This window comes from Oryctolagus cuniculus, chromosome 1, assembly GCF_051225735.1.
Source record: "Oryctolagus cuniculus isolate XC-2025 breed Fujian yellow rabbit chromosome 1, ASM5122573v1, whole genome shotgun sequence".
NCBI lineage: Eukaryota > Metazoa > Chordata > Mammalia > Lagomorpha > Leporidae > Oryctolagus > Oryctolagus cuniculus.
In genome coordinates, this window is record NC_142867.1 from 113,454,021 (window position 1) to 113,480,486 (window position 26,466).

Sequence of the window (26,466 nt, forward strand, 5' to 3'; positions counted from 1 at the left end):
TTCAGCCCGGGAGCATGGCTCTGCCAGGTGCATTCGCTGCTAGGCAAGTTGGACGGGCTGCCTTCCAGCTCTAAGAATCTGTGACATTCAAAGAGATCAACTATTTTAAACCTCGTGCCAATTCCCCTTCTCCTGGTTTCTTAATTTAAAGAAGAAGTAAGTGACTTCTCAGTAACCTTCAGAGCAGCCCAGAACTCTCCCTGCAGCCGGATCGGGAGTTGCCTCATCAAAGGCAAAGCGGCTGGGCCGACCCTGGCTGGGGGAATCACAGGCCAGGCAGCCCTTCTGCCCCACGCACCACCTGTCTGAGCCTTAAGGCCCATCATTGGAAGCTCCGAAGCCATGTCGTGCCTGTCTTCCTTGGGTTTCCTGTCTTCAGGATCTTGTGTTCCTGGAGGACAGTGAGTGACCAGTTTCCTTCAACCCAGACCCCCGGTTAAAACCACTCATTTGGGAAGAGAGTATTTGGCTAGCAGTTCAGATGCCCGCATTGAAGTTCCTGGGTTTAATTTCTGACTCCAGCTCCTGCCTCCAGCTCCCTGCTAATGCAGATCCTAGGAGGCAGCAGGTGCTGACCCAAGTGCTTGGGTCCCTGCCACCCATGAGGGAGACCCGAATTGGGTTCCCAGCTCCCAGCTTCTGCCTGGCCTACCCCCAGCTGGTGCAGGCATTTGGAGGAGTGAACCAGCTGATGGGAGCATGCACACACTCTCTCTTTCTCTCTGCTTCTCAAATTAAAAAAAAAAAAAAAAAGAATGCAATGCATGTTAGCTCAGTTGGCATCTGCCACTCAGAGCTCCAAGTTGTGTTGTTAGTACAACTGCTTGCCTGAGATGCTTCTCCTCCTGGTGCTAGTAACAAATGGAGCCAGGCAAAGCGCTGACTGTGTCATGTTCTTTGGCAGTAATTTTCTTGTAAGACGACAAATATCAAGCATGCCTGAGTCTCTGACAAATTCTCTGCTCGGCAGCTAATTTGAAATATTCTCTATCTTCCGGGAGGAGGGAGAGACGTGCAGCTGACTCTTCCCACGGATGGGTTCTGACGTGCACACACCACGTGTCAGCTTGAGCGAGGCCGATGGAATCCTGCCCCGAAAATGCTTAGAAGAGGGGGTGTGAGGTTTTTTCCTATGTAGGAAGGAAAAACCGAGTGGGTGTTTGGCCTCGTGGTTAAGATGCTGCCTGAGACACCTGCGCCCTGGCTCAGAGGGCCTGGGTTCAGATCTCAGCTCCACTTCTGATTGCAGCTGCCTGCCAGTGCACACTCTGGGAGGCTGAGGTGACAACTCAGGTAGCTGGGTCGCTGCCATCCAAGTGGGGGACCTGGATTGGGTTCCTGGATCCTGATGTCAGCCCCTGCCCAGCCTGGGCTGTTGTGGTCATCTGGGGAGTGAGCCAATAAATGGGAGGTCTTTGTGTCTCTTTCTGTGCCTCTCAAATAAAATCAATGAATACTTTTAAAAATATATTGACAGGCCGGTGCCGCGGCTCAATAGGCTAATCCTCCGCCTTGTGGCGCCGGCACACTGGGTTCTAGTCCCGGTCGGGGCACTGGATTCTGTCCCGGTTGCCCTTCTTCCAGGCCAGCTCTCTGCTGTGGTCCAGGAGTGCAGTGGAGGATGGCCCAAGTGCTTGGGCCCTGCACCCCATGGGAGACCAGGAGAAGCACCTGGCTCCTGCCTTCGGATCAGCACAGTGTGCCGGCCGTAGCGGCCATTGGAGGGTGAACCAACGGCAAAAGGAAGACCTTTCTCTCTGTCTCTCTCTCTCTCACTATCCACTCAGCCTGTCAAAAAAATTATATATATATATATATATATATAGAGAGAGAGAGAGAGAGAGAGAGAGAGAGAGACAGGAAAAAAGAAAAAAAACAAAAACCTCGCTTCATACACCTGTCCAAAAGGAAAGGAGATCTGAGCGTCTTCAGAGCCCCACTCTGAGAAAGCTCACTTCTGTAACCCTGAATTTGGTGAGGACTCCTTTATGTCCATGGCAGCATCACTGGGAGGTGGCATCTTCAGTCGGGCCCAGCAGGGTGGGTGGAGCCCATGCCTGCCTTCGAGAGTCTCTCTATTGCCGGCATCTCAAGAGCAGCCAGCGTGGGCTTCTTCTTGGCAGGAGAGTGAGGGCTGGACCAAATGCCGCTTCACATCCTAGAGGTGGTGGCTTCTGGCACGTCTCCTACAAGCCAAACAAAGCTTCCCTCACAGAGAAGTACCGTTGATTCTCCTTGTTTGTGGATTCTGTGTCTGCACCTTCCTTCCATGTCTTGCTAAAAATCTGCTCATAACCCCAAAATCAATACTCAACAGTGCTTTTTGCAGACATGTGCAGAATTGCCCGAAATCAGAGCCATCCAGGACGTGACCAGCCGAGGCTGGGCCCGGTGACGCTCTGCCTTCTTGTCTCAGAAACAGGTGTCCTATTCACAGTCTGTTTGGTGCTGCATTTCTTGTGCTTCTTCCTGGCAATCGTTCGGTTTAAAATGACCCCAGGAATAGTGGTGAAGCCGTGTCCTGTGGTGCTTCTTACCAAGAGAATGTGTTCAGAAGTCCTCACGTGACTTAAGTGTTCTTGAACCAACAGTAACATTATAGGAAGTGGCAGTAAGTAGAAACACACGTAAAACAAGGGGTGCATTGATTGGCTGAGACTGTGTGAGCGGAAGCTCGCAGGAACCTAACCCTGTGTTTCCCCTCGGAGCAAAGGCTCCGTATCCCCTAATGCATTGCTGCGTCTCTTTGTAGACCAGAACTGCTCTGAACAACAAGAATCAGCTCTCTGCTGGCGCCGCGGTTCACCAGGCTAATCCTTCACCTTGTGGCGCCGGCACACCAGGTTCTAGTCCCGGTCGGGGCGCCGGATTCTGTCCCGGTTGCCCCTCTTCCAAGCCAGCTCTCTGCTGTGGCCAGGGAGTGCAGTGGAGGATGGCCAAAGTACTTAGGCCCTGCACCCCATGGGAGACCAGGAGAAGGACCTGGCTCCTGCCATCGGATCAGCGCAGTGCGCCGGCCTCAGCGCGCCAGCCGCGGCGGCCATTGGAGGGTGAACCCACGGCAAAGGAAGACCTTTCTCTCTGTCTCTCTCTCTGTCCACTCTGCCTGTCAAAAAAAAAAAAAAAAAAAAAATCAGCTCTCATGACATCCAGCCAGGAGCAGGTACCAGCAATGAGTAAACCCGGACAGCTCAGGTTTCCGTCCAGTGGCCTTTTCTCTCTGCGCTCATTGCCCCATGCTCCTGCTCTCCTGTTTTCTCACAGCACCCAGGGCTGCATCTGCCCCTTAGTGTCCCGCCTTCCTCCCGGTTCCCTTGGGGTAGACTGGGACCTAGAGTCTACTCCTGGGGCCAAGGCAAATAATGCAACTTCTCCGGACCTGGGTGCTTAGAGTCTTGCAAATGCATTCTCGTGCAGGCGAGTCTATGTTTGAATGTCTCCAGCTTCAGGGAACTTACTACCTACAGGGATGTTCTGTTCTGTCTCAGAAAACTCTCACTGTTAGGAAGTCTTCCATCTGTTGGGCATAAATCCTTCTAAAGCCTCTTCCTTTTTGTCCTTCTTTCTGTTCCTTGGGCCCACACATCTGTTCCATCTTTCCTGTGACTGCCTTCACTTTGTGAGGCTCAGAGAGCCTGTGACAGACTGGAGAGGGGCCTCCACCTACACGTGTGGACATCTGTCTTCCAGTGGCTTTGTGCAGTCACTGGTCTGAGACCTGTTTGTGTTGCGCCTTTTATGCCTGTCTCTCCTGGGCTCTGCACCAAGGCGCTTTGAAAAGTTAAACCAATGTTATAAGTACATCTAGCACTTCCAGGAATCCCTGCTTGAGCCAGAAGAGACTAACCGTTGTTCTTCTCTTATGGGTAAAGGTAACTGAAGACTTAAAGGAAGTGCCTTGCTCAAAGGAGTTTCACAACTCAATCCACTAGCTATTCATTGAGCACGCATTGAGGCCAGGCACTGTCCTGGGACCTGGAACCACAAGGGGAGTTCATTCATGTTTTCACCAAGCATTTAGGGAGTGCTGATTTCATGCTAGGCACTGGGGAGATGATGATGGACAAGGTGGAATTTCATCACTGATGGCATGATGTGTCTCATGGGAGAGCCGGCTTTGAACGACTCGTTACCTAGGTAATTGTGTGTGAGCGCAAGTGTGATGAGTACTACCAAGGAGCCATCCAGGGCACCGTGCCTGAGTGCCTGCAGCAGCAGGGGCCCTGAGTCAGGGTTGGGAAGAGCATCCCCAGGGAGGAGATGTTTAGGCTGACGCATGATGGGTGAATGGACAACCCCAGGGGAAGGGGAGTGTGGCAAAGCCGAACGACGGCTCCCAGAGGCCATGGTGGTCGATGGCAGAGTCAGGTCGGGAAGTGGGAACTCCTGAAGCCTCACATCTCCCTCTGCACTCCACATTCCTTTCCTCCAAGTTTATTTGATCCACTTCCAAATGTGGCAGTTGGAATCAAAGGCAAGGAAAAGCGAAGGCCATGTTCAGGAGTGGACTCTCAGGCAAGAATATTCATAGCATGGGGGCCAGTGCCATGGCTCACTTGGTTAATCCTCCGCCTGGGGTGCCGGCATCCCATATGGGCACTGGGTTCTAGTCCCGGTTGCTCCTCTTCCAGTCCAGCTCTCTGCTGTGGCCCGGGAAGGCAGTGGAGGATGGCCCAAGTGCTTGGGCTCCTGCACCTGCATGGGAGACCAGGAAGAAGCACCTGGCTCCTGGCTTCGGATACGTCCAGCACCAGCCGTAGTGGCCATTTGGGGAGTAAACCAATGGAAGGAAGACCTTTCTCTCTGTCTGTCTCTCTCACTGTCTCTAACTCTACCTGTCAAATTAAAAAAAAAGAAAGAATATTCATAACAAATACTAGTGGAAGAATAATGCTTCAAATGCTTATTGGATATTTAACCAGATAGTCACAGCCCAGGAAAGTTAATATCCTGGGAGCACTACGGTGTAGTGGTCCTGTCTGGGTCTGAATCTGTGTTGACTGTAGAACTTTAGGCAAGAAACCCAACTTCTGAGTCTCAGTATTCTTGTCTGTGAAGTAGGATGATAGAAGTGCCTCCCTTGTAGTGTGGGTACAAAGATCAGAGGAGATAACACATACAAAGTGTTTAGTCCAGTATTTGGTATGTGGTCAATGTTTGAAAATATTAGCTTGTATAATCTTCCTTCAGTCCTTTAGTTGCAACACGTGACCAGGCAGGAGCTCATTGCTACCACAAATATACTTACTAAGTCTCAGTTATGTTCCGGCTACTCTGCTGGGGGCTGATGACGCAGGTAGGAGGCTGGAATCCCTTGTACACTTTGGGAGCCTGGTTTGCATTTAGGTTGCAATTCAAGACACCAATAAACACTCACCTAGAAGTAACTGAAACCAGGACTTACAATACAAGTTACCCCTGCTACATGGTGTGGCACTGTTGTCTAGGCTGGATATAGATCCTGTTTTTAAGTGTTGGACTGGACCTACTTCATTGTCTCCGAACCCGCTAATGGGTTTCATCCCACAATTTACTAAAACATGCCTTGCAGCAACTGAGTTGCAAGCTTAATACAGATCAGGTTGTGTTCCTTCTCTGTGGCGTCTTCCCGGCTTTCCTTGGACTCATTCTTGAGCTCTTCGCTCTGGCATTTGCCATTGCCGATCTCTGATCTGAATTTTTGCAGCATTCTGCACGCATGCATTTATTTTGATGGCTCCTCTTCCTCTGGCTGACTTCAGCAGCTCCCTTTCTTCCCTAGACTCTCAGTTGGGTGCTTGCTCATGACCCAGTCACCCCCGTGAACTAAACTTCTCTGATTGGAAATACTGGATTCCAGTGTTTCAGTACAGTAAGCGCTGACTCCTTCGTGTCAGGTGTTCACCACGAAGCCTTGCCTGTCGAGTCTTTTCAGCTGGTCTCATGTCAAGGTGCACAGCTACACTATGGAGACTCTGCAGCCCTAATTCATCCTGAGTTCCCTCCCGGGACCTCTGGCCATCATGTTGCTTGCCTCTCTCTCAGTTTCCCTGCCCATAGGTCAATGTCAGCTCTGTGTCCTTAAGGAGATGCTAATAAATTACTGTAGGCATCGTTCCTAGTGGGAAAGGCCACTCACAAGCCTGAAACTGAGGTTGGAGACAATGGGTCATTGGTTACGGTTCATCCAACTTCCGATGGCCCCAGAAAACAAGGATCTGAGACAGGAGGAACATGCAAAGAACTTAGACTTCGGTCATATTTGTGATGGCCTCAGATCATCCCAGTGAAGGGAGGAGGGAGGTGATCCTTTTCTTACAGGTAGCCAAGAGTGACTTCCCACAGCCACGGAGTAAGTGGCGGGGTAGTTGATCAGCCACACTGCCTCCTGATCATCCCCGTTAGCTAGTGTTCCATGGCTCACTATGACTGGTCGGAAGCCATCAGGGCCATTATCCCATTTGCCCTGTCAGGGGGAGGTTCATGAATTTCCAGGTTACAAATGAGGAGGATTCAGAAAAGTCACATGACTTGCCCCAGGTTGGACAGCGTATGCATGGCAGAGAAGGAAAGAAAATGTGGGCTCCCCCTGCCGTCTCCTGTGCCAGCCTCCTCAATAATCGCTCTGGGCCCTTGTCTGGACCCCTCCTACGGGCTGTTTGGTGGACACCCTTCAGGGCTGTACTCCCCAACAAGTTCACGGTTCAGGGCCCAGGTCTGAGGGCCACCGTAGCCCACAGCTGCCCTGACTCCACCAGGTGGTTCAGTAGAAAAGAGGGTGTGAGTTCACAGTCCGTTTCATTCTCTCTGAGCTGTGTGGTCCTTAGCAGCTTGCTTGACATCTCTGAGTCTTAGCTCTGTTTCTTTCTTTCATTCACTCCACAAAAGCCTACATGAGAGTCCCTGCATCAGGCATTGTTACTGTAGTGTGAAATGCCTGCTTGAAGCCGACGCTTCTCAGGTGGGCATGAGAACAGGGCTGTTAGGCAGCAGCTGGGAGGCTGATGTAAGCAAGGTGCATGGCGGGGTGCCCGCCTGCCAAGGCGATCAATACACGCATTTGCAAAACCTGACTCTGGAGCAGAAGGACTCGCCCACTGGATCCAGGCAGCGCCGAGTGCACAGAACAATCATCTAATCGTACATCAAACGTTCGGTGTTACCGCGCCGTGTGTACACCCACAGAGGCAGGCCTGGATGCAAGGAAATCCCTCAGGGCTTGACAAATGAATCCCTTTTTACCTCCTCAAGAGAGAACAAAGTGGCAAAATGACAGCCCTGAGGGAGCAGGAGTGAGAGGGCTGTGAGCCTGCAGGCTCCGCTTGCCAGGGTTCCTCCTCGGGCGGCTGCAGGGCCCATGGGTGCAAGGGACAATGATTGGATGAGTCCCTGGGCCTCCAGGGCTGGGCTGCAGGAGCGGGTGGCCAGGAAGAAAGCAGAGAGGGGAAGGGACTTGTGAGCTCTGTGCTGGGCCTGCTCCCAGCGTTGTCATCTGCACTCCCTGTAGCAAAGCAGCACCGTGGTGAGGAGCCTACCCCACCACCACCACCTGCATTCCCAACCGTTCATGGACGAATTGAATGAGAAATATGCATTGGTTTTGGTGCCACAAATGCTTTTCATAATATGTGGAAAATGTGTATTGCGAGAAGACTAATATGCATATAAGTTTTTTGCACCAAAACAAACATATACTTTGGGGATGGGGCGAGCATGGGTTTGAATTTCTGTCCAGGTATTTACTGAGCCACGTGTGACTGTGGCTGCATTCATTGTCGCACTTTGCTGGGACTAAGGACTTCTTAAAATCTGTAAAACAAATATGAAAATATCTACCTCTCATAGAGGTGCTGAGGACTGAATGAGATAATACATGCCCATTTCCTGGTGCACTTACTCAACTAGGTTTCATTGAGCATGTGCAGTAGGCTAGGCCCAGGGCCAGGCTCCGGAGAAAAAAGGCTGGCAAACTCACCTGGGACTGCTGCTCTCGGGAAGCTCGTGCAGTCACGAGACACAGGCAGTAGGCAACAGTCAGGTTCATGAATGTTCTGAAGGAGCGAAACAGGCTTCTGGGAGGAGTTCGACTTCAGTAAGGAAAAGCTTCCTGGAGGAAGTGATCTTTGGGCTAAGGCTGAAGGAGTGGAGGTGTAGACTAAGGGTGTGGCGGACTTTCTCTCCGAGGGTCAGATGGTAAATCTGTGGTCTTTGCAGGCCAGTGCATGTGGCAATTCTGCTGTCATGGAAGTGGTCGCAGTCGGCACCCGTGGGTGGGCATGGCTGTGTTCCCATAAAGCTTTATCTCTTCCGACAGAGAGAGGGCCAAGGGTTGTGGAGCAGGGGACGTTCCAGGCATGTGGGGAGACCCTGGCAGGAGGGAACTTCTTGCCTATGAACACGTGCAGAAGGCCAGGTGTGCCTGGCACACAGGTAGCGTGGGATGAGGGTGGGGGATGGGCAGAGGGCAGGACTCATGGGGCCTTGCGGCACACGGTGAGGAGTCTGGCCCCTGTCCATCAGCCCCGGTTGTGAGGTTTGGGTGCTCAAGGTGAGACTTGGTGGTGACAGCTGCCTGCTGCTTGTAAAGAATGGAACAGACTCAGAGTGGGTTCTGGTCCCGGGGGGGTCAATGGGAGCCTGGACTGGGATGGAGGCTGAGGAGGGTGGGGCCGACTCACTGGCTGGGGTCCCAGTACCAGATGCCGGTGCAGGGCTCCTGATAGCCAGCGACTGAGCGCAGCTCCATCAGGAAGCAGCAGAGGACTCCTGTGGTGGTCCCCGCCCCTGACCAGAGGTGAGGTGCTGGGGGAGTGGCCAGCTCTCTCGGGACCAGGGGCCACACCGCAGACCAGGTCTCTGGCATGCATTCAGTTTTCCACAGGACTCTGGGTGGCCCCTGTCCAGGCCTTGGAGCCTGTCGCTACAGCCCCTTGGGCTCCATAGCTAAGCTTTCTTTCCAAGCAATTCTTTCATGTTTCAGTTCCTGCCACTCCACCCAAGGGTCTTACACACAGCTCCTGGAAGGGTAGGGCTCCAGAAAGAGCTGTCCTCAGCCCACAGTGAGAAAAGCAACAACCACTAAGGAAAGCCAACGCATGAACTAACAACAGTGATGCAGGCAAAATGGCCCTGCACGTGGCAGTAGCCCTTCCTCCCTCACCCCCACCCTGGCAGCATCACAGCACAGCACAGGATAGCGACTGCGTGTGCAGGTGTAGGAGTCCACGCTGCATCAGAGGCCAGAGGAACGCGTGACTTCTCTGAAAAGGAGCTTTGGAAATTGTGCTTTGGAGACACAATTTAAATCTCCGGAATGTAAGGCTTAGAGGAGTGAGATTATTAGGAGCTCGTGTAGGCCTGTGTCCCTCGGGGACGCTGCATGAGTGAGGCTCACGGCGCTGGTGCAGACACATCCTCTGTCAGTGACGTTCACCTGCGTCAGTTGTAGTCAGACTTTGCTATTTGAATAATCACCGCTGTTGTAAAGTGAGACCCAGCAGTGGGATGCGCTGCACCTTTGCTTTAAATATTGTGATGCCCGTGAACGAGCGTGGTTGTTTTGCATCCTAATTTCCCCTCTTACCATCCTGGTGACTTGGGTAGATTATTAACTTACTGCTCCCTAATAAAGTGAAGTAGCAATGAGATCACTCTGCCTAAACTTGAAGCCTCTCTGTGGCCAGTGGGCTATGGTGGTGGTGTGCCGGAGCCAGTGCGCCCCAGCTAGCGAGAGCCCCAGGGCCACATCTTCTTCCCAGCTCTGCGCTCAATGGCGTCGTGCTGGGGACGTGAGATGAGCCACAGTGGGAGTGCTTACCCCGTACAGATTGGCAAATACTTCCGATCGCGGTCTCTCTTCCCAGAAGAACCTGACACCCCTCACTCTCCGCAGGTAGGCTGTCAGTCACTGAGTCCCCACACCCTTGCCTCTCCCTGTCACCCTGTTTGTCACCAGGGCTGCTCATTCTGTCCCGCAGGAATGCAGCCCCTCAGAGTCGCCTGCAGGGCCTGCTTCAGCAGCCTGCTGGGCCCTATCCTAGAGTTTCTGACTTAGTCACTATGAAGGGCCTGCATTTCTATTGCTGGTCTAGAAACCAGACTTTGTGATGCCAGCCACATCTGTCTAACAAACTCAAGTCCACAATGCAAAGCCCTTTGGAGAACATAGGCGAGATCTTACCTTCTGTCTCAGGCTATGGCATAAAAGATTAACGAACGCTGACACAGTACATGGCACATGCACCATCTCATCTCATCTCCTTAAGAACCCTCTAGGATCACAATGACTACTTTCACCCCAATGCTATAGAGGGGGGAACCTGAGGCTCAGAGGGACTCAGTAGCTTCCCTGAGATCACACAGCTCATCCTGAGAGAAGCCAGGTTAAACCCAGGTCCTCCAACTCCGGGGCCACTGCGCTGGTGGAGCAGGTCATGCAGTGTTCAAAGGTGAGCAAGCAGGGACTGACACCCAGCCTGCACTTTGCAGGTGCAGCTGTGAACTGGCAGACCTACATCCACCTAGGGTGGGTGCATTGTTCTTCATTTTTAAGATTTATTTATTTGTTTGAAAATCACAGTTACACAGAGAGAGGAGAGGCAGAGAGAGAAAGAGGTCTTCCATCTGCTGGTTCACTCCCCAAATGGCTGCAATGGCCAGAGCTGTGCCGATCCGAAGCCAGGAGCTTCTTCCAGGTCTCTGATGGGGGTGCAGGGACCTAAGGACTGGGGCCATCTTCTACTGCTTTCCCAGGCCATAGCAGAGAGCTGATCAGAAGTGGAGCAGCAGGGACTCGAACCAGCGCCCGTATGGGATGCCGGCACTGCAGGCGGCGGCTTTACCCACACTACGCCACAGCGCCAGCCCCAGGTGCTTTGTTCTTATCTGCATGAAGTTGATGAATAGGCCCATGGTAGCCCTATCCAAATCCTTCCTCTCTCCTACTTTCATTGCAACCCTGTGGCTTCTGCCCTGGAAGAAGTGGGGCAGACAAAGTACAGGAAGAGCCAAGGAGACGCATTATCGGAAGCAAGATGCAGGCTGCACACGTGGGCACGTGAAGACTGCGTGCAAAACAGCTTGTTCCTACAGGAAGCTTTGGGGGCAGGTGTCAGCAGGGTGGGGCAAGGGGATTTGGCTGGAGGCACAGCCACAGATTGTCGCTGATGAGAGCTGTATCTCCTGCCCACCCCTGGCATGTGTGTGGCATCGAGGTGCCCAGTAGGTGGGGCAATTAGCCTGTATCCCAGGGCGCCTGGCTCGCCCTCTCCCCGCCACTACCTTTATGCAGTTAGATTGTGTCTGGTAGTAGCTGCCAAGCCACTTTGTTGTATCTGATGAGTTTATGAATGTCTTGGGGGTGGGTGGGAGATTGGTTTCCTGACTGGGGCTCGGGAACTAATTAGTGTCTCTGCCATGTCCCCAGAGGTGGGACCAGAAGGGTGCCTTGCTCAGGCTGTCAGATCTGGCTCTGGATAAATCATTTCTATCCCAGGGTTTTATGGGAACCTGGCTTGTGGCTTGGGTAGGATCAGGGAGTGTGGGGCTGGAGCCTCTTAAGAGCAGGTGGTTGGTGAGGAGGTGGGAAGATGGGCAGGCAGGTATGAAGTCTCCCCGGCTCTGTTGGTGCAAAGTGTGGGTGTGGGTGACAAAGAGGGTGCTAGGAAGTTCAGTCCTGTCCCCAGCATCCAAATGCTGACTTCCAGCCCCCTTACTTTTCAAGTTCCTTCTGTCCAAATGTCCAAATGTGGCCCCTCCCATTTTGAACACAGGGAAACTGAGGCTCCACAAGGACAAGAATTTCATCTGGCTTTGTGGAGTGTCAAGGCCAAGGGTAAGAAAGCTGTGTGTCTGTGGTTCTTCCTGGTTGGCCGAGGCACTTGAAGCCATTGTCTGGTTAGTGAGGCCTGCTTAAGTGAAAGCGCGTTAGCATCCCCACCCTAAGAGACACAGTAGGGACAAGAAAGATCACAAACTGAGAAGTCAGACGGGTCTGGGCTCAGAGTCGTGCCTTCTGGTGGATGCTGCTAGACAAGCCCTTGGACAGCTCTCAGCCGCAGTTTCTTCCTAAATAAAACAGAGACACTGTAGCTATTCTAAAGCAATCATGGAAGAACTCAGAGATGATGGAACATGACAGTCTAATCCCACAGATGTCCAGTAGCTATGGCCCTCTCCCCTTTATCCAGCAGCCCACCGCTCAAGCCCCCTGCTTCCCCTGCAGAGAGATGAGGAGGAAGGGGAAGCTTGGACAATAACAAGGCTTAACTGGCCCCTTGAAGAGACCATAGGGGCGGGGCTGGCACTGTAGCATAGTGGGTTGAGCTGCAGGCTGAAGTGCTGGTATCTTATATGGGCACCACCGGCTCGAGTGCCGGCTACTCCACTGCCCCCAGCTCCCTGCTAATGCGCCTGAGAAGGCAACAGAAAATGGTCCAAGTGCTTGGGCCCCTGTAGCCACCTTGGAGGAGCTCCAGAGGCCTGAGGAAGGCTCTCCTGCCTTCTGCCCACGCCTGACCGACTACAGTGCTCTGCTAGTAGGCAATGCAGCTTCCAAGGCCAGTCTCTGAGCAAGGTTCTGGAGTGCGAGCATGAGTAAGGCCAGCCCTCGCTGCCATGAGTCACACAGGCTAGTGCGGGAAGTGCACAGGCAAACATGAAGTGCAAGAGAACACTGGAAACATCAGGCAGGATGGCCGTGCAGGCTTCTCTGGGAGGCCTTAACCTCTTCCAAGGTTAAGAGCACAAGGCTTAAAACGCAGGCCTCTCAGTTGCTGGGCTGTGTGGCCTCAGTCAGGAGAGTTGGGTGGCTGCTTATTTTGGCCTCAGTTTCTCTATCTGTAAAATGGGTCTCACTCTTGGGCTATGGGTGACACTACTTGCAAACCAAAAGGAGCATGAGCATGTACAGCAGTGTTCTGCCCATGCAGAGGTGGAGGAAACAGCGCACCCTTGCCCAGGCAGCATCCTTACAAAGGCATGGACAACTCACAGAGGTCATCACCCCATTACTACCTGAGAGGCCCCTGAGGCTCCTGCCTGGGACTGGAGGCCAGTGAGAACTCCCTGCTGGTGGGCTAGGGTCATCCTGGGTCGGCCCTGCCCTCAACACACTCCACCTTCATCCTGAAGGCATAAAACTGGTTTCTGTGCACCCAGAGTGGGGGTGTGGCGGCCAGAGGTGAGCCACGTCTTCAGTGTTGCTCAAGCCTCCGCAAGGGAACCCAGGGCCCAGCTCCGAGGGGTAGAGCCGCTTGGTGTGTGTGGAACTCATGAGGGCTTCCCAGGGAAGCTGCCGCTGGCGCCTGGCGATGCTGCCAGAGGTGGAGGAGTGCCTTTTGTTGGGTTTCCAGCCAGCTGTCGCCGTCTCTGCTGCTGCCCACTGGAAACACAGAGGCGCAGATGATTTGCCAGGGACTCCAGCTAGAGCGATACACAGGGGCTTAATGCATGGGCGTTACATATTCATGTATTATTTATGTGATTTATATTTATGTATTATTTATATGTAATTTTTACATATTCTATATTTATATATAATGTAGAAGGACTTCCCCTGGGAAAACAAACAATCTCAAAGCTCGCTGCTAGAGCAGGCAGTTAGACTAGTGGTGAAGACACCCACAGCCTGCATCCGTGTGTCTGGGTTTGAGTCTCAGCTCCAGCTCCTGCCTTGAGTTTCCCACCAGTGCAGACCCCAGGAGGCAATGACGACGCTCAGGTGATGAGTGCCTTCCACCCGGGTGGGAGACCAGACCAAGTTCCCGGCTTCCGGCTCTGGCCCTGGCTCAGTCCCAGCCATTGTGGGCGTTGGGGGAGTAAACCAGAGGATGCGGTTTTTCTCCCTGCCTCTCACGTAAATAAAAATGAAATACAGCCTTCCACTGCCGTTGAGTTTAGGTTTGGATAACTTGTAGAATGGGGAGCTAAGTAAGTAGTGTATTTTTCCTCCTACAGGTGATTAAGACAATAGGATAAGCATTGTACACTTAAGCACTTGTTAAGAGAGTAGATCCATGTTAAACGCTCTTACCACCATAAAATAAAATAAAGAGAAAAGTCATTAATTTATTTGAGAGAGATTGTGCGCCCATCCAGGGGCTTACTGGTCAGTGACCTTAATGGGCAGGGCTAGGCCGAGGCTGGAGCCAGGAACTCAGTCCGGGCGGTAGGAGTCCAATTACCCGAGCCGGCGCCACTGCCTCCCGGGCCAGCACGGCAGGGTGTTGCCGTCAAGGAAGCTGGGACTGAGACTCGGGCACCCGACAGGGGATGTGGGCATCTGGACGAAATCCCTGCTTTGGAAATAACATTCAGTGAGTGCCACGTAAAATAGCTCCTCATGACCCAAAGAAATGTCTGGATCAGTCCCATTTCACAGACGGACACACACCCAGAGAGGTTCGGTAGCTCTGCTGAGGTTGCACAGTGAGGTCTGGGTGAATACTGGAGCGTCAAGCACGCTCTCAGTTGGCTCCGTAAGGCGTGGCATGCATTTCCCTCCCCGCTGACAGCGGGGAAAACAGGCTCAGAGATGTGAGTACTGCATGGGTTCTCACAGCGAGCAGGTGAATCAACCTCCCTCTTCTGGGTCTTCCCCGCATGCGTTCCTCCAGCCCTGCAACCACGCCGCAAACATTTACCAAAGTATTTCCAGTCTCTCCAGGATGCCCCGTGCTTCTCACGGAGGCCAGCAGCGCTGTGCCAGGCAGGCCAGAGCAGAGGGGCCATGTGGCCCACTCCTGCCTCGGACCGATGTGGTTCCCCGTGTGAGAGAGCCACCCTGAACCACGTCCTGCTCCTCATCGGTTGTTCTCTGTTCCTCTCCGAGGCTACCTTCCTCACTTCCTTTACTTCCACAGGTGCCCCCTCTTCCATCCAGCACCCCCTGCTCCGTGCCCCTGCCCCTCCCTCTTGCCGAGGCTCACCTGCAGCCCAGCCCACAGCAGGGGCCCAGCCCCTGGGCGCCTCGCAGCCCTGGAGCCCACAGCCCACCCAGTCTCCTCCTTGGCCCCTTTCTTCCCAGTCCTCTGTCTCCATTGCTCTCCTCAGATCGGCCAGTGGCACGTGGCGGAAGGCCTCAGTATGGACAGCCGCCTCTACGCCTCCAACATCTCCGACAGCCTCTTCAACACCACCCTGGTCGTCACCACCATCCTGGTAAGCGGGGCCTCCCGGGCCTCCCAGCTGCAGCTCCCCAGGGCGCCTCCCCGGCCCTCAGCACTCACCGGCTTCCCAGGGAACAGAGGATGGGAGCGCTAATCACAGCACCGAGGCCAATTTCTGACAGTGTAATTACAACACTCAAGTCGCTACTTCATATGGAAATGATATTTGATGAGCTCCAAAAAGCAGCTGGAGAAGCGGGCTGGGGTGGAGAGACAGACGCCACTGGCGGCTGTGGATGCCTCTTCCAGGGGCCGCCCTGACACCCAGGACAGCTGTGCACCCCATGGGAAGGGGAGCCTACGAGGGAGGTGCAGGAAGCCAGATCCAGCCCACTGGGGTGGCCCCCGCCCCCTCCCGGCAGCCCGCCTTGCTTGGTGCCTGCTGGGCACAAAAGAGGGTCCTCTCCTGCCACAGCCCCAAGGGCATACCTGAAGGGCTGTGGATCTGCCTGGCCTGTTTCTTCCTTTCCAGATAGGAAAAGAGAATTCTTAGGTCATCCGTAGGCCAAGGGACCATCTTCCTTTTTATTTGATTCGGTTCTGTTTAATAATGACCGAGTCCTCTGCCACTGCCTCCTGCCACGTGCCAGGCACCTTGTGTAGTCCTGGTGACCAAAGATGAGCGGACCTCAGCCTCTGTCCACGAAGAGGCTATGACTGGGTAGATCGGATGAGTGTGTGCATATGCAGCCAAGGTATTTCTTGTCTGCCCCAGAGTGGAACTCAGGTTGGAAGATTTGTCAGTTACACCAACTGCACTATTAAGCAATAGTTACTTTGTCCCTCCCCGTTTTCCCTTGTAGCTAATCGAAAGTGTATTTCCCTGCCTGGCCCAGCATCTTATCAGCAGGAGATAGCCAGTGTCGCCACCCTGGTATCATTCCAGCGCCAAGCATAGCGGAAGATGTCTGGGTTAGCCTGCTCTCTCTCATCACGACAGAATGTACAAGGCGTGCGAATGCGTCCATTTCTCCTAAGTCTTTTGAGATCATGAAAGAGCTTGGCTACCTCCTCCCTCACTGCCCTCATGGTCTCCTGGGCCCAGGAGCCCTGGCAGGAACCGTTGACGTCCTGTAAGCAGGGTGGGTGAAAGCTGGGAACGAGGCATGCAAGCGTAGATCGTGAAGGCAGAAAAGTGCAGGCTCTCCCCAGAAGAGGGCATGAGGAGGGAAGGGAGGAGGCAGAGGTGGAGGAGGCGGGGGCGGGTCTGCAGTGGCAGGAGTAGACCGCCAGGCTGCGGGCTGTCCCTTCACTTGGAAGGAGACGGAGTCCCTTGAATATTTTCTCTCCTTCCTTCCTTCCTTCAGTGGATGAATAGCTTATCGGGTGCTGGTATATGCCTGGCACCATCCTAGGCACGTAGACCACATCCGTGATCCAGGGGGTCACAAGGCCCCAGCTGTAAGGTGCTTCTGTCCCAGTGGGGGAGCAGTAAAAGAGCAGTACTGGATGAGGATACTGTGTTTCTCAAGTCCGGAAGTCTGTCCTCCTGTCTGTCCCACAGCCAGTGCCCTCCTGCAGAACGCAGGCCCATGTGCCTTGCTCCAGGGCAGCCCCCTGGCCCTTGCACAGGCTCCCTCCCCACTTGCTCAGCCTGGCCCCACCCCTGCCTGTAGTGTGGGCTCTCTAAAACCAGAATCACCTTGTCACTTCCTGCTTTACAACCCTCCACTGCCTGCCTGGGGCCGCCTCCCCTTAGCTTGGGATAGAAACCCCTCATAATCATAGAAACCCCCAGCCTGCCTCGCCCACCTCCTCCCCGGTGCTGGATCGGTCACTGTCCTGTGCCTCTCCATGCCTTTGACGTGCTGTGCCCTCTGCCTGGAATATTCTTCCTTGTGAGTCCTCTCTCCGGCCAGAAATGCCTATGCACCCTACAAAGCTCTGCTCAGAGATCACCTCTTCCATGAAGTCTTCCCTCCTGCCCTGTGCATCCCTGGCATTTTGCACACCTCCTGTCCTGAGGCATCTCTCCTATCAGAGACTCCTGTTTGAGTGTCTACCTTCCCGTCTAGAATGAGAGCTCCCTCGAGGCAAGGGTGCCTGCCCCAGAGCAGTAGCTCAGTACTGGAGAGAAGTAATTCCTTCCCACAGGGGAGGAACTGGCCCTTAACAGCCAAGGAGAATTTAGGAGGGAGACGGGAAATTGTTGGGTTTTGCTTCCTGTCTCCCAGGGTGTGGGATTTGTGCTTGGAGCTTTGGTGCAGATCCTACACTGAGACCACGGAGTCATGTTTCTGTACTGAGGGAGTCACTCTGATCAGCGTGTCTATGCGTGTGCCCACGTGTACACACATGCATGCTCATATGCACACATGTGTTCGTGAGGGCGGGGTGCTGGCGGGCCTCTGTGACATGCAGTGATGCTTAAGACACGGCAGGCGTCACTGAAGCCACAGCCTGTGTTGGTTCTGTGCTTGTGTCTGAGTGGCTGATGCGAGTGGGCGACTCTTTGCAGGAATAGTGAGCCTGATTCAGCCCCCCCCCTCCCCCCGGGTGATCACTGGTGCGCCTTCCCTGGCGCCTGGTAATCCTGAATGATTTATCCCTTAAAACCCAGCACATATCCATGTTGTCTCTCGTGCACATCAGGATACACTTGGGACGTGTGAGTGATTTCTCGGTTAATACCAGCAAACACACAAAATTTCTGTGCCAGGCCAGTGTGAAACATGTTGCTATATTGTCTCCCAGCATCTGTGAAAGTTCCAGGGACCCCAGCTGTTCTGATCCTGGGCTGCCACGCCCCCTCCCTGCTAGTTAGGCTGTGTGTATTTACACTGAATATGTCAGTGGATTTTAAATTAACTTGAGAGTAGAGAGTGTTTGGGAAAGAGAACTTTCTGACAGTCGCCATGATAATCAGATATCCCAGGACTTTGCCATCCCCAGGATGGAAGCCCCCAGCCGAACCCTGTCCATAAAGCCATGTTGGCACCTGTCACTCACACACTGAACGACAGTCCAGTGCTGGAGTCAGTGGAGGAAGTGCAGAGGGCAGAGGAGGTCGGGTCAGCCCAGGAGCAGGTGCGAAGAGGGTGGCCCTGAGTGCAGGGGGCATTCTGAGAAGTGGGCTGGTGGGAGGAGGCAGGGTGACTGCAAGGACAAGGACAAGTTAGGTTTAGCAGAAGATGGGCAGGGGAAGCCCTTGAGCTGAGGACAGCACATGTGGAAGGCGGGGACACTGGCCGTCCTCACTGACCTGACAGTGGACTTGATCATGAATCAGAGCCACGCCACTCCCAGGTTGGAACTAGTGCTTCCCGAGCACGACCTTTTGCCTTCTCGCTTCATCATACTACTCCCCCATGGCCTCCAATCTAGCTCCACCCCACCCCACTCCCAGAAGCCCTGTCCAGCTTGAGCTCAGCAAACCAGCATCTCAGCACGTGCCCCTTTTTCTTCTAGAACCATCTCTGCCACCGTGCTCAGCCATCTCCCCTCACACCTGTCCCCAAGCCTCACGTCCCCACTAACCTCTCCCAGCCTCCTCTCTGATGGTGCCCTTCCCTGGCCCGTCATGCCTCCGCCTTCACACCACTTCCATCCGTCCGCTTGCATCCCACTCCCCTGTGGAGCCTTCTCTGGGTGTTCTGCGGGAAAGGCCCACCCATCTTCCCAATGCACCCTGCCTTCAAGTGCAGTTGCTCGTGTGTGCGCTCTTAAACTGCTGGATTGTAAGCATCCTTGTATCTTAGGTTGCCCAGCAGTGGGTCTGTGTAAGATAATCAAAAGGAAGGAAAGCAAGAGAAAGGTTGGGGGGAGAGGGTGGGGCCAGATGTTGACCTTAAACAAGGTAGAGTGGCCGCATCTTGACCCTCTGTGCCGTGGGAGGCCCTGTGTGATCCTGATATGAGAAGCACCTCACAGGGCAGCTTTAAGGAGTGGGTCAGAGGAGAGGGGCGTAACTGCCACTCCCAAAGGGGTCCCTTTCACCCCACCTGCTCCCCTCCCTCCCGTGCCTTGGCCCTCCCCATCGCACGTGGCCGAGACGCCAGGGCTAAGATGAGAATGACAGCTGCCCAGTTTTGCTGCAGGAAAACCCGTATTTAATGCTGAAGGGGAACCACCAGGAGATGGAAGGCAATGACCGCTACGAGGGCTTCTGTGTGGACATGCTCAAGGAGCTGGCGGAGATCCTCCGCTTCAACTACAAGATCCGCCTGGTGGGGGACGGCGTCTACGGCGTGCCTGAGGCCAACGGCACCTGGACGGGCATGGTCGGGGAGCTGATCGCCAGGGTAAGGAGCCACCAGGTGATCCGGACTCGCGGGTGGGGCGGGAGGGCGGCGGGCGGATGTCAAGTTGTGCTGTGTGTTCACTCAGTCGGTCATGCACTTTTCATGTGTGTGTTCATTCATGCCCCAGCTCCTTACAGAGCTGGCACGGAGCTGGGCACTGGTGCTGGACATTGGTCAATAAGGCCACCAGGAGCCCTACTCAATGGCTGTCCTAGTCCAGCACCTGGGAAAAGATCACTGAAGCTTTCATGATTAGCATGAATTAGGGCATTTGGCTTCCATTTTGGGGTGATCTAGATGTTTCTGGTTTGTTCTGATGATTTTGCTGCGCACTGGCGTCCCCTGGCAGAGTGGGACGGACCCCTGGGGTGTAGAGCACACACACACACACGTTGGCTGGCTTTGATGCAGGAGGGAGAAGGTCAAGGGGGCTGCGGTGAAATAACAGGGGAAAGGGACCACCTGCCAGAGGAGCTGGTCACAGGGCTGCTGCTTTGTTGCTTCGTGTGCTGTTGCGCCGTCCGTCATGCCCTTGTGCAGACTAAGGGGACGGTGTGTCTGGCTGAGCTGTCGACTGTCGGGGTGGGTGTGGAGACTTGATTCACATGCAGGTGCGCGTGGCGGGATGTCAGTCTGCCATCAGCTTAGAGCGAGGGTATCGGAAGCGCTTCCTGGGGGACACCGCTTGTTTTCTCTGTATTCACTGAGAACCACTGTGAAATTTAATGAGACCGTTGTTCCGTCGCTGAAAATATTTCCACAACTGAGTGTTTGTGATGAGGCAGGGACGAGGACCCAGCGCGCAGAGCCAAGACCTGGGTTCTCAATGCCACCTGGAACGTCTGTGCTTTCGAGAGTGGGAGGGGCTCCCGGCTTGCGCTGATGTGCAAGGTGCTCTACGCGCTGTGTCTCAAATCCTCTTTATGATACATCTTGGTGGAGGCTGGCTTTAGGCACAGCAGTTAAACTGCCTCTCGTAACTCCCCCATCCCTTATTGTAGTTGCTAGGTCCCAGTCCTGGCTCTGCTTCTGACTCCAGCTTCCTGCTAATGCATGTCCTGGGAGGCAGCTGTGATGGCTCAAGTCGTTGGGTCCCTGCCTGATTAACTGAGTTCTGGGCTCCTGGCTTCCGCCTCGGCTGTGCAATCACTTGGAGAGTGCACCAATGTGAGGAAGATTCTCTCTCTCTCTCTCTCTCTCTCTCTCTCTCTACTTCTGACTCTGATCACTGTCTTCCAAATGGATAAAAATAAACAATAAATTAAATTTTAAAGTAAATACCTTTTAGCTCCATGTAATCCTCACTTTGCAAATGAGCGGTCTGAAGGTCAGTGTGCTTGAGTGACTGGTCAGAAGCCACAGTGTTAGTACGAGACAGAGCCAGGATTCGAACTCAGATTCAGTTATTTGTTGAATTCATATGATTTCTTAATTGGAATCTAAGATTAATCTTTAGAATCCTAATCTTCAAGGATACAAATATTAGTTGAAGCACTGAGGAAGCAGTCCTTGAGCAGGCACCGGGAACAGTAGGGCGCGGTGAGAGCGGAGGAGGGAGCCTGGCTTAGGAGCTTCCCTGGCAAGCAGTCTAGACAGTGTCTGCAAACCTCCTTCAGGGAATCGGGAAGCATCCAGAGTGGCGCTGGCTCACAGGTGGGCCCTGGCTGCCCGAGAGGGGCTGTGCCCGGACGGCTGACAAGTCCACGGAGGACCCTCATGGGGGGCGAAGGCTTGGGCAGGGCGCTCCCACTGCTGGGGACGTGTGCGCTGCCCCAGAATGGGATGCGCCGCTTCCGTGACAAGTGTTCCAATTTGGGTTTCCGCTCTGCAGGCTCAGCCCAGCAGTTAAGCATGGGAGTGACAGGCCAGGCCTTGTCCTCACCCTCGTGCCCCCACCACACACACACATCCGGGTCACCTTGAGCCCATTGCTTCTGCACCCTTGGGCTGCGTGGGGCGTGGCAGGGTGACTTCAGGGATGGTGGTGCCAGGGCATAGCCGTCTCCTTATTAGTCCCCTAATGAGCTGTGACTTGGACTGGCAGAAGAGGGAGAGGAGGCTGGCACTCAAGGACAGGCAGCTACCTTACCGAGTGACTTGTGCAATCAGACGGGGATCTTAAAATTCACTCCAGATCGTGCTTCGAGTAAAAGCACGGCTGCTTTGGTCTCATCAAGACTTGGTGACGTGATCTTAATAAGTAATTAGCCCATTAACTCAGCAAATATTTACCGAGCACCTTCGACTGTTCTAGACATTGGAGATTCCAAGGGGTGCAAGCAACCATGGGTGCTGTGCTCAGGAATCCCTAGACCAGCGAGCAAGACAGTTGTTCATGAGTGACCACTAGTGCGTGTCTAATTTCATACCGTGATATGTGCAAGGGAGCAGTTGTGAGAGAGCAGCTCGAGGGAGTGGGGTTCTGTCTGGAGAAGAAAGGGGGCAGAGAGGGCAAGCTTCCCCCAGGAAAGATGTTGGAACTCTGAAGGACAGGTAGGAGTTACCTGAACCAGGAGAAGGGAAGAGCCCCGCAGGAGGCAGGCTGGCTGGGTGCCACACGCGCCGGCCCTCGGCAGCGGCAGGAGACCCTGGCACCCCACCTATCACAGATGTTCCCTGAGGATTATGGCTTGTCCTCTGCCCTAGAGCCTTCCCCTAAACTACCCTGGAAAATTTCAGGGGAAATGGAGGCACAGGTGGGCTAAGTCACTTGGCCAAGATCGCACAGCCAGTGAATTCAAAGCCAGAGTTTATGCCCTTGTCTGTCTGACTTCAGTGCCCAAGAAATGAGAGAGCATCGATCCCTTGACGCTAGGCAGATCCAAGTCAGGATCTCAGTTCATTCACTCGCTAGCTGTGTGCTCTGGGGCAGCTTGTTTCATCTCCCCTCCCCTTCTTCGAAGGCTGCTGTGTTCATCTGCAAAGCCTTGTTTGTAAAGATGTGAGGTCACACACACCCGTGTGCAAATGCACGCACACACACACACGTACATGCACGCACACACATGTGAGAGGTTGGGATGTGGAAGCAGGAGAGTTTCCTTCAGCCAGGCTGCGTAGAAAACAGAATCCACAGCCAGAGCTTCCAGGAAGCAGGAGTGAGGAGGAGGGGAGGGGGCAGGCATGGGAGGAGAGCACGTAGCGGGAGTGCGTTAGTGAGCTGGCCGCAGCGCTGTGCCAAGCACGGCTGATCGGCTGATGGTTAGTCTGCAGAGATGCTGTGAAACTATTGCAGCACTGAGTAGCAGGGAGGGGACTTGTGTGGTGAGAACAAACCCTCACAGCACAGGCTGTCACCGCCCCCACACTCTGGGCTGTGCACCAGGACCCTCCAGAGCCTTTGGAGAAGTCAGAGCCCAGGGCAACAGGGTCAGGGCTCGCAGTGCAAGGCCTATCACATCAGCTGAGCCAGTAGGTGGGCGTGGCCGTAACCTCCTCCCCACCTGCAGCCTCATAGCACAGGTGCCAAGAGGTCTCCGCAAGCCCATGGTACAAGGAGTGAGGTGAGACAACTGAAGGGCCAGCCAGTAGAGCAGGTGGGATACCAGGGTGCACGGCCCCAGCCGCCAGGGCGGAGGCAGAACCTGCTGAGCCTGTCCTAGGGGAGGCGCCAGCCTCCCTTTGTGCGTCACTAGCGCAGGTGGTGCTGGGCGCTCTTCCTGGAGCATTATTGGTAACAGTGAGAGGGCATCTTCCTGGCCAAGCAAACCCAAGGTCGTGGTTTGGCCCTGGAGTCCTTACTACTTGACTTTTAGGCATACCACACAGTCTCTCAGTGCCCTGTTCTTGTTGAAGGAGAATGCAGTCCTTAGGACACATACATACATACATAAATAGAAACCAATCCTCCATCAACAGTGAGGAGCTAAAGGCATTATTTGCATCACAGTGGGGTAAGCTTCAGATTTCCACTCAAGGTGCAAGGATCCTGAACCAGTGGCCTCTAGGCTGGGGCTGGACATCAGCCTACAGGCACAGGTGAGTCATCTGGGACTGTCACCCAAGGAGCGCAAGTAGAACTTGGAAGGAAAGCGAGCGTGTACAAGCAGAAGGTGCCTGAGGTGTGCGCGCACACGGCTACCCACCTGTCTTCCCTGGACAGCGACCACGTGCCAGCAGCAGGCAGTGAAGCCTGGACATCAGGGAGACTCCCCTCTTCCAACAAGGGGCTCGGCAAGCACTCTCTTTGGAGGGCTCAATGGATAGAGCAGCCGCCTGCGTGCGTGAGTGGCACTGTCGGTAGTGTTGGGTGGCGGCACTCGGCATTCTAGAGCCGCAGTGTCTTCCTGTCTGTCTGCTCTAGGAGGTGGGCCTGGGTGCCTGGCCTGCTGTTTGTAGAAGGGCACAGGAACACACTTTCTGCATTTCTGTGAAAATCCTCTAGGCATGTCTTTTGGTGGGAACCCATCTCAAGGTGGAGTCTGGTTGGCATGAAAGCAAGAAGCTTCGTGTAAAGCGGACCAGATGGGCAGCCTCTTGCCCCCCGCCCGATGGCTCATGCCACCGCTGTAGAGGGCTTTCTGGGAGGGTCTCAAACTTGGATTTGTTTTGGCCCCGGAAGCTGCATTTCACATTCTCAGGGCCCTGTTTGGGCCAGAGGAGCATAGACTTGAAGAGCTGGAGCCTCCATGTAGCTTCACAGCTCAGAACAAAGCACGCTGTGGGCATTCCACTCTGCGCTGGCAGAATGGGACATGCAGGTTCAAAAAGAAAAGGGCTTTGGAAGGCTTAGATTCAAGGCTCATAAGCTTTGGACATCAAATAGCTCTTACCAATGACATTTTGACGAATTAAGTGGAAATGAAGCTGAAATACCTCGATGCACTTCCCCTCCTGGGGAAAGGACCTTGGGGGGGAGTTGGCCAGAGACCCGGGAGGGGACCATTCCTGTCTGAGCCTCATGGCGCCAGGAAGGGAGTACAGAGACACTTAAAAAAAAAAAAAAAAAACAAAAAACTGGTCCTCTGGGATTGCTTCCCATCTGGAAGCCAGAGACTGTTTCAACTGCAAATAGGTCACAGAATTCTATTCTGCATCCTTTAGAATAAAGATCCCCCCGATCCAGGGGCCAACAGTGAGTGTTCAACTTCCCCCCCCCCTGTGCCAGCCACACTCAGGGAGGGCTTTCCTGGGCCTTCCTCATTAAGGCTTGGTCTCTGCATTGACTCCGATCAGGGAGAGATGGGCTTTGATTACAATTCAAAGATTCATTCATTCCGTCATTCACTTATCCATCAAAGAGTTCGCTTTCTGAAAAGCCCTGTTCAGATGTGAGGAATCGCCCATAGCAGTTCAGCTTCCGCTCAGAGAGGCCAACAGGCAAACCAAGAATCACCGCACAGCGCGACGCACGCGCCAGTGATCATGGTTACAATGATGAGGATCCTGGTAATTATGACTGACACGTGTCAAGTGTTTCCTCTGGGCCGGGCTCTGCTCTAGGCACCTGAGTATATTAACGCGATCCTCACTGTAGCCAAAGATGATGGAGGAGAAAGCTGAGTCACAGAGCAGGCAAGGAGCCTGTTGGGAATCCCATGGGACGTGAGTGGCAGAGCCGGGTCTGATAGAAACACAGGGCACCGGAGGGGAGCATCGGCAAGAAAGCCATGCCTGAGCCCGTCCTGAGGGTCGAGCAGGGTGGTCTTGACAGCAAAGCTTGTTCTGGGTATGGTGGGTGCCGAGGTGCATCCAGGACCATGCCGTGGGCTCTGGGCGGCTCCAATCAAGCATGAGATGGGCAGGGGAGAACAGAGCTGCAGCCACGGGCTGGTGGTGGTGGCATTTATATGTTTGGATATTTACTGTGTCCAGAGGCTCGTGGAGCCGCAGAAGAGCAGGTGGTTTGTTTCATTTGAAGAAAGCAGTGGCATGATAGATAGGCCTTGGTTCCAAAAGGTTAAGCTGGCAGGCGAGCTGGGGGAGGGTTGTGAGTGGGAAGACCAGACGCAGGTTTTCTCCTTAGACAGCCGGCCAGTGATCGGGGAGGATGGGTTGGGGCTGGATTTAGGCAGTGGCAGTCAGGATGCCTGGGAGAGGAGGCGACGGTGTGGTGGGGTGACAGCCTGAAACTCAAGGACCTATTGAGTGGTGGGAGACTTTGAAGCATGGGTTAAGGTCACCCTGCCTCCTGGGAGAGGAAGGAGGGGCAGTCTGACTCTGGGACAGGCCGTTTCTACTGGGGCCTCCTGGGGGACCCTTGCATGCAGCCCACAGAGAGCTGGGTAGGAAGGAGGTTCACTGTTCACAGACAGCCGTTCCTGGCGGGCTGCCTCTCAGCCTTTGTTCTGCGGCCCTGCCCAGCTCTTGTTTTAGGACACGCATCTCATTTTGATTTCCGTGACAGTTCCTTCCTGGCACTCAAGCCCTTTCTTGCACGTGGTAAAAAGGCCACAGAGGCAGCTTCGTGACTGTGACCTCTCTCCTCTGCTTCTAACGTGACCGTGTGAGCTGTCACCACTGCAGCTGGGTCCCAGGTCCCCCTCTGGCCCCCCCAAGAGTGGGCACACACTCTCCAGAAGATGGCAGATGGGCCTCCAGTGCCCCCCACCCCGCCCTGCACTGAGAATGAGCCCAGCCACGCCCTCCGTGGTCCTCACCTGCTTCCCGTGGAGGGCTCTGCCATGGGCTCCCAGGTGTTCTTCCTCTGGTTCCCTTGGCTCTGTTGAGGATAGGAATGGAAGACATTTGGTCATGTCTCTTCCCAGTTCAAAGCGGAGCCACCAGGATGGGGAGATTAGAAGCGGGAGGGGACTGCTGGCTCCTGACAAGGCCAGACCCCCCTGTAGGAGTCACTACTGCGTTCAGTCCTTCCCTGGCCCCGTGAGGCAGGGATTATCCATTCCATGGATGGGGACAAGGATCTCAGACAGTTCTGTAGTTAACACAAGCTTGAACCTACAGCAAGTGGCCAGAGCCCAGACTCGGAACCTATTTAAACCACAATCTCACATTCTCACTGTACCACTGGGACTGCAGTGGAAAGCGACCGGGGTCTGGTCTTGCTGTCCTCTGCACGTGCTGCTGGAGGAACTGGAAGGAACAGGATGGCCCAGGAGAATGGCATTAAAGGCACTGTC

The 26,466-nt window shown here is 54.2% G+C and overlaps 1 protein-coding gene across 8 annotated transcripts in view; it reads left to right on the top strand.

Annotated features, from left to right (window-relative positions):
- Nucleotides 1-26,466, top strand: part of GRIK4 (glutamate ionotropic receptor kainate type subunit 4) — a 433,666-nt gene that overhangs the window by 341,805 nt on the left and 65,395 nt on the right. For 7 of the 8 annotated variants that reach the window (XM_051819403.3, XM_089313654.1, XM_051819410.3 and 4 more), the window contains 2 exons: nt 15,031-15,138; nt 19,184-19,387. In XM_051819403.3, the coding sequence (XP_051675363.1) occupies nt 15,031-15,138; nt 19,184-19,387 (312 nt within the window). The remainder of the gene's footprint in view (nt 1-15,030; nt 15,139-19,183; nt 19,388-26,466) is intronic. The other variant, XM_051819416.3, reaches the window with a different exon arrangement.